Raw genomic sequence first — 8,128 nt, 5'->3', positions numbered from 1 at the left:
TTCCAGATTGAAGGGAAACCTTCTAAAAGACAAGTATTAACAATACTTCTTTATATGAGGTAAGATTACAGGATAAGTCATTTTTATAAATTTAATGACTAATGACAATACCATATGCACCCATTGCATATGATCGTATATTATGTAATTCAGCTAAAACATCGTATATAATGATGATCGTGAGGGCGGAAGTAAGGATGGAAATTTCATTCTCGAGATGTGGAATGGAATTGATGAAGGTAGTGGGGCACTTGCAATTAGGGTTGTTCGATAATGAAACATTCGCACGAGTTAAGTTAGTTTAAATAAATACAGATACATCAAATGCAAAAAAAAAACGCAACCGACGAGGATGGGATTCGAACCCACGCGGGCAGAGCCCATTGGATTAGCAGTCCAACGCCTTAACCACTCGGCCACCTCGTCTCATGTAAAACATCTTCTTTTAACGTCTCAAATCAGTTATAATAATTATAATACCTTATATTAATATTATAATTATTATACCAACATATTTTAATAAACATCATTTCCCCTAAATAAATTCCCTAAATTACGATACGTCAAAAATGACAGTTCCGCATTTTTACAAAAAAATTAATTTGCAAAATAATTTTTATAAAGCAAAATAATTCGGTAAGTAAACAAAACTTTATTTATTATTTGAAACATTTTAAAATTAACCATTTCATTTTTTAGATAAAAATCGAGATAAATTATAAATTATTACAATCAAACGCGCCATCTAGTGTTAAATAGTCGCACCTAAAATAATAATTAATAATCACCAGGTTACGCTTTGTTGTAAAGAAACTCTAAAAATAGCTAAAATATAAAAAGTAAATACTTAAAAAGAAGTAATGAAATTAATCAAGAATTAGTTAGATCAATAATAACGTTTTTATAAAAATGAAATTAATTAAAAATTTAATCGAGAGTGCCATCTAGTTTTATATAATTAAATTATTAAAAATTTTAAATAAATAAATAATTAATTAAAATAAATAGAATAGTGAAATAAAAAAACTTTATCGTTAATAATATTCATTAGATGTTTTTGCAACAAATTAAAACATCTTATTTTGAACGCAATAATGACAGGCGCAACATAAAGCCAAAATACCTTCCGAATACTTTTATAATTCATAATGACATTTATTTTTAGATTCCTCGGCTGCGTTTATCGCTTTGACTATTATTAAAAGATATCCAGATTGTCGGATCGATAATGCGAATATACAGTCTTAAAGTAATATTTAACCCTATCTTATGTATGTGGTTTTCTTTACGTGCCAGTTTAATTTGAAATTTAATTCAAACTATTAAATTAAACTCGTCTTTGGTTTTATCTGAGTGTTACGGTGGTCTTTTGATAACATCTGACACATGTAGATTGCCAAAGGCTTAGTTTTATTTTTAGGAAAGCAGTTATTTGGCTCTGTGCGCTTTTGCCACTATATTATTGCACTGTACTCGCAGTAATAGTCGTGCATCGGTTGTCGCCACCCGCACTTAAATTTATTTAAACGAGTCTCGAACGAATAAAATATAAATCACTTTTTTTTTCGGTTTTATTTAAAAAAAAGCGGTTCAGTGAAAGCTAAAAGAACAACAACATGTCGTCCGGTCGTACTTTAACACCCCTTATTTACCGTTATTACGGATTAAATGTGCGCCATTTATCATCATCTTCCAGCGTTTTATCGGCGTCGTCGTCGTCCTTTGCGACAGCATGGGATATAAAACATAGAACAGCTGATGGTTGCGGTAGTCATAAGTCGTTCAACAATCAAACCGTGCGCACCATGGCTACAAATCGAACAGCTTTAACCATCGATAATATGAACCCACAAATTAAGGTTATGGAGTACGCCGTTCGTGGGCCTCTTGTTATAAGGGCCGCTGAACTCGAAAAGGAACTAGCTAAGGTAATATCCCATACCAATTCTATCTTTACATTAAGAGGTTATTCGTTAGCATATTAAGTATCCGTTATACTGGTTTTACATAACATCTGTTAACGTCATACGAACAAACAGATCATTTATAAATAATTCTACTTAAAAACGAAAAACAATCGTTTTGTTTTCAAAAAACAATTATAACCTTAATTTTTTTTTGTTTTTGGTTAAATATGTTATGTGAAATAAAATATAAACGTAATCAAAAAGAAATTTTAATTTAGGAAATATAATTTGATAAGTTGTGAAAATTATTGATAATTTTTAAGTTAAATTAATGTTTAAGTTTTCATTAACAAGTTAGGTTATGTTGCAAAAATGGGAAATGTCAAATTTGACGTTTAAAAAATTTGTTTCATTTTTAAACACTTTGTGTGTTTATAAAATACAACTTATTAACTATTTTTTAATAAAATAGTTTTAACCTCAATAAAACATTGAGAGGTTATAAGTTTTATCGAATATTTACATTAAAGTGATAAACTTTTTTGTTTTTAATGTCTGAAGTGGCTATAATCTTTAATCTTTTTCTTATTTAATTATTGATCTATATATTATTTATATAATACAACATTCGATATTTAAAACTAAAATTTCATTTAGTTTTATTGTTAGTGTTTGTTGTGACGGGTCTCAGATTGAATTATTAATTAGCACACTCAAAGTCCAACATTGCGTTCAACATCCACTATTTATCACATTTCAAAACTGGTTTATTTCAAACACGTTTTTATAATCAATTTGGGTCTATAGCCAAATATTTTCTTTATTTATTAGACCTTGGTTCAAATATCTTTATTTATTCTTATTAAAGTCAATTATTTCTTTTTAGGAATTTTACCGCTAGATGGCAGGGTGTATTTTGACATAATTATTTCCAAATTTCTTTTACACAATTTTGTAACGAAATAAAAGATTATTAATTCAATATCATATTATAATGCAATGTAATTTGGGTGTATAGCCAAATATTTTTTTTAATTATTCTTATTAAATTTAATTAATTTTTTTTGACAATTTCACCACTAGATGGCAGGATGTATTTTGACATAATTATTTCAAAATTTCTTTTTTACACAATTTTGTAACGAAATAAAAGTTTATTAATTCGATATCATATTATAATGCAATAAAACTCTACTCGGCCTCACACCATTTGATTTATATATACAAAAAGAGGCTTATCACAGAAAATATGCTCTTCACCCAAGGTGATACAGAGTAACCTCAGAGTACACCTCAAAATCTTCAAGTCAACACATCTAAATCACTTGATGGAAATTAAAACGGACCTTATACCGACAGAATACAATTTCGGCCAGCCGTATAAGGTCATATTTAGAAGCAGGGATGATTAGAAGAAGAGTGGGCCTCAACTAAAAGGAGGAGCCCTTGCCTGGTACATAGATGCTTCAAAGACAGTTGGATCCGGAGTAGGCATGGGTATTAGTGGACCTAATAACCGCATTAAATTGCCCCTCAGCTCGGATATAACCATTTTTCAAGCAGAAGTTCTTGCTATAAACTTCTGCACCGCTTTGAACCTACAAAAGGGACAGAAAAATGCATCTATAAACATTTTGATAGACAGTCGGGCCGCCCTAAAGACAATTCAGGCCTAAATTGAAGTGATTGTGATGAAAAAGTTACTATAAACAATAATACAGCGTTTTTATATTGACATTAAGATTTTCAATTATTAATTAGATGGGGCAGAGAAAAGTCTCAAGTATCCAGCGGACTCTCTACTGCATCAACACAACATCTGATTACTCCAAGCGGTTGATATTTGACAAGTTTTACACTGGACACAAACAGTTAAACAATAATTAAGGAGGAATAAGAAAAGTGTGACAAATAATTCTCCATAAAATTGAACTACACAAAAATATAAATACTCTTTTTGGCTCCAACGTCATGGAGAAAGAAATAATCCGATGCATTATGAGTAAAGATAAATATGCAGTTATTTTAGCATGTCTTAGACCTGATAATCCAAAAGATAAGATAATGAGAGGCTCGGAAAATCCAGTTACTGCTATCTATATCTGTAATATTTGATACTATAACAAAGAACTGTTAAAAAATCTTTTCAATACGTGCTATCACACGCATAGATAAAATGTTAGGTAATAATTTATTATCGTAAAGATTTAATAATTACGACGATTAACTAATTGAATATAGATTATAAAATAACTCAATCTCCAACCTGCAAACGTAATTAGCAAATAATGAACAGATATCACACTCATCAGCGATAACCATGTCACGCTTTGAATTAGAAATTATATAAATGATTATAAAGACTTGATTCTTGTCCAAAACGATTTCAGAAAAGATGTTGTGGTTGTAATTAACATTTGCAGATAATTTTAGATATCCGGATACACAGTATTTGATTTTACTCTTAAAAGAGTATGAAGTGACATAGTTCTTACATCAATGTTGGTGTTTTGGATTAAATATTTAAAGGTTTAAATCAAAAAATTTACTGCTTTTAGAGGGATTTCACCAGCTCTGTTGTCTACCATACAGCTTGTAGAATGTATTTGTATTATATAACACATTGGAGGACATTATGAGAAGTCTTTGGGTGCTCGTCTTTCTGTGAGTCGTAAAATATAATCTTTTAATTTTGTTTCTGAAGAAGATTGCATCCAAAACGTCAAACTGTGTTTTAACAAATTCATGGAATAGCCCAGACGTTTCTAATTTAAGTGTTATTTCTTTCCATTTTTCTCTCAAATCCTGTAAACGAGTCTATTTTTACACAATTACATCATTATATGCAAGAAAGTATGCCGAAATCTTTATTTTCTGATGGTCTGAAGGTGTACTCGAGGTTGCTGATACAAATCAGCAACTATCAAGTTTGAAGAAGCTTTTAAACATTAGGAATTTGACATATACTCAACCTAACCTAAAACAAATATGGTTACAAATTTTTATAAACATCTCCTAAAAGAGAGCTAAGCGTGCTTGTATATATTTGCGAAAAATAAACAATTCACAAAGATCAACCTCATTAAATTATAATTGTATGCAACAATACAGTTTATTTAGTTTATTTTTCAATAATACCTGTCAAAATCAAATTTTTAGGGTTTTTGTTGGTATTACCTAGGGTCCTTTTAATTTATATCGTTTTTTCTGATTACTAGTGACATTTTTAGTAACTAAATAATTCAAGTTAACTAATTTTATTTAAATAATTTGTGTCTAAATATAAAATCAAAAACTGAATGTTATCTTTTTAAATAACAAAAATTCGTCAATTTGAAACTAAATGGATTTCAAATATAACAAAATTTTCCTTTTATGTTGGCAACATTACAATTTGACAGTTATTATTTAAAAAAATTAACTGGGTAAAGATTACCTCGATAAAATGAAGGATATTTGTGGGCAAATTACATGGATTAATTTAATACCAAAAAGTATTAAATATTTTTCATTTAAAGAATTTCCGAAATTCGGTCTACATCCAACCACAACATAACCTTGCAGATTTTATACCAAGTGGAAAGATTTAAGATTTCTAGTAACAAGAACAAGTGAGAATAGCGTTTCTTTATCTGTGACAACACCAGACCTTGAATTAAATAATTATAAATAATTTATTAGCCAAATAAGAATTAAAAATATATGATTATTAATCATAGAATAACATTTTATTATTATATCGTACAAAATTGCGACAAATAAAGATTACGAATACATCTTTATCTCGTGTTATTAAACGAGCACTCAAATAAAGTGATTAAAACTTGGTAGCTTTGTTGGTTTTATTGTAGTGATACAATTAAATATTAATAAACCATCTCATAAGCCGTCTTCATAACTATCAAAGAAATTATTATAAAATCATCAATAAGTTAAAAAGCGATTTTTGTAATCAAATATTTTTTAGTTATTATGTAACACAAATATAAGTTACACTAAATTCCTTTCTATTAACCAAATATTTGCAATTAAAATTCATTACATAACATTTTTTTGCATAAAATTTATTGAAATAAACATTTAACACATTTATTTCGTTCTAGGGGGCAAAACGTCCTTTCAAAGAAATTATTAGAGCAAATATTGGGGATTGCCACGCGATGGGGCAAAAACCAATTACTTTTATTCGACAGTTATTAGCATGCGTTTCATTACCAGAATTATTGGACGACCCAAGATTTCCCGCTGATGTTAAAGAGAAGGCGAAATTGATTTTGAAAGGATGCAAAGGACAATCGGTTGGTTCTTACACTGATTCTCCAGGCATTGAAATAATTCGCCGACATGTTGCTGAATTTATTCAAAGAAGGGATGGAATTCCATCGAATTGGGAGGATGTTATACTCACAGCTGGTAAATTTTTTTATCATACAATAATTTGAATAAATCAATTTTTGTTTCAATTTAGGTGCTAGCGATGCAATTAAAGGAATTTTAAAATTGATGATTGCCGATGTTGACGGAAAAAAAGCAGGCGTGATGATTCCTATTCCTCAATATCCACTTTACACTGCCAGTTTAGCTGAATTCGATATGGTCCCGGTTAGTTATTACTTAAACGAAGAGTCAGGATGGAGTTTAGAGATCGATGAATTGGAAGTAATTAATTTAATTCTTTTTATTAATTATCGTTAATTGATTTTTTTATTTTAGAGAGCTGTTGAAGAGGCTAAACGCGATTGTTTACCTCGAGCTTTAGTTTTGATTAATCCTGGAAATCCAACCGGGCAAGTTCTCACTCGCCAAAACATCGAAAACATTATTAAATTCGCTCATAAACACAATTTGTTTTTATTAGCTGATGAAGTATATCAAGATAACGTTTATGATCCAAATTCCAAATTTCATTCATTCAAAAAGGTTAAAAATTAACTTTTTTATTTATTTTGAGTGAATTTTTTCTGAAATTTTTGATTTAGGTGCTTATTGAAATGGGCGAACCCTACTCAAAAATGGAATTAGCAAGTTTTATGTCGGTTTCGAAAGGTTATATGGGAGAATGCGGCCTTCGTGGTGGTTACACAGAGGTTATTAACATGGACGCTGATGTTAAAAAGATGTATCTTAAAGCTTTAAGCGCAATGCTTTGCCCCACCGTTTTAGGACAAACTGTCATTGACTCTGTTGTTAATCATCCAAGAGAAGGAGATCCCAGCTATGCAACTTGGATTAAAGAAAAAAATGACGTTTTGGATTCATTAAAAGTATTTATAAATAATCATTTATGTTTAATTATTAAGAAAAATGTTTTAGTTGCGCGCAAAAATGGTTGCGGATGCTTTTAATTCTTTCGAAGGATTTTCTTGTAACCCAGTTCAAGGAGCTATGTATTGTTTCCCGCAATTTACACTTCCAGAAAAAGCGAAAGAAGATGCCGAACGTCTGGGTCAAGCCCCAGATGTGTTTTACGCGTTTCAATTATTAGAAAAAACGGGAATTTGTATCGTTCCCGGGTCTGGTTTCGGCCAGAGACAAGGTACATATCATTTCCGTACGACCATTTTACCACAACCCGATGTTTTGAAGAGGATGTTGGGGCTTTTCGAGAAATTCCACAAGGAATTCATGAAAAGATACCAATAAATGTAATTTTATTAGTATTAAACGAGCACGAAATTTAATTTGTAAGGTAGAATTGTGATATGATTTTATAGTTCTTTTATTATTTCTTTTTTTGGACATGAATACATAGTACATTTTATTTTGTGTATATATGGAACGTAATCGCACTTCTATCGGGCGCTCGTTATGTTGGGTACGTTATGTTGAATTGAAAACGTTTGTTAAAACATGTTGAATAAAATTCAATCGTTTTGTTTTTATTTGGTTTTAATTTAACTCGACTTTTACCTAACCTTTATAAACAAAAAAAATCAATTTTATAAAAAGAAACACTGCTTGTGATTTTATCGTGTATAAACATGTTTAAAAGCATTTTTATTTTCTAATAAATAAAACTCAATAATAATGATAACATTTTAATTATTATAACTCATTTTTTGACATCTAAAGGAAAACCTAACCTCACTTCTCAAGATATTTTATTTAAAAATTATTATTATAATAAATTCTTAAAATACAACACAAAGGTTATTTTATTTGTATACAAGATAATCAATAATTTTGTACATTATTAGAAATTAACGAAGTGTTTATTCAAA

At 29.6% G+C, this 8,128-nt stretch overlaps 1 protein-coding gene and 1 non-coding gene across 2 annotated transcripts; one reads left to right on the top strand and one right to left on the bottom strand.

The window, feature by feature from the left end:
• Positions 1 to 344: 344 nt before the first annotated feature.
• Positions 345 to 426, bottom strand: TRNAS-GCU (transfer RNA serine (anticodon GCU)). Its single transcript has one exon. It is a non-coding gene; the product is annotated as a tRNA-Ser (tRNA).
• A 935-nt stretch (positions 427 to 1,361) lies between these two features.
• LOC111428571 (alanine aminotransferase 1) lies at positions 1,362 to 7,785 on the top strand. The gene is made up of 6 exons (XM_023064153.2): positions 1,362 to 1,928; positions 6,011 to 6,320; positions 6,376 to 6,566; positions 6,621 to 6,827; positions 6,887 to 7,171; positions 7,221 to 7,785. The coding sequence occupies exons 1-6, from the start codon at positions 1,617 to 1,619 to the stop codon at positions 7,548 to 7,550; spliced, it is 1,635 nt and encodes a 544-aa protein (XP_022919921.1). The 5' UTR covers positions 1,362 to 1,616; the 3' UTR covers positions 7,551 to 7,785.
• Positions 7,786 to 8,128: the final 343 nt, after the last annotated feature.

The sequence above is a fragment of the Onthophagus taurus genome, chromosome 1, assembly GCF_036711975.1.
Source record: "Onthophagus taurus isolate NC chromosome 1, IU_Otau_3.0, whole genome shotgun sequence".
Classification (NCBI taxonomy): domain Eukaryota; kingdom Metazoa; phylum Arthropoda; class Insecta; order Coleoptera; family Scarabaeidae; genus Onthophagus; species Onthophagus taurus.
Note: the sequence above shows the minus strand (reverse complement) of the source record. Positions and strands in the feature narration are given on the sequence as shown.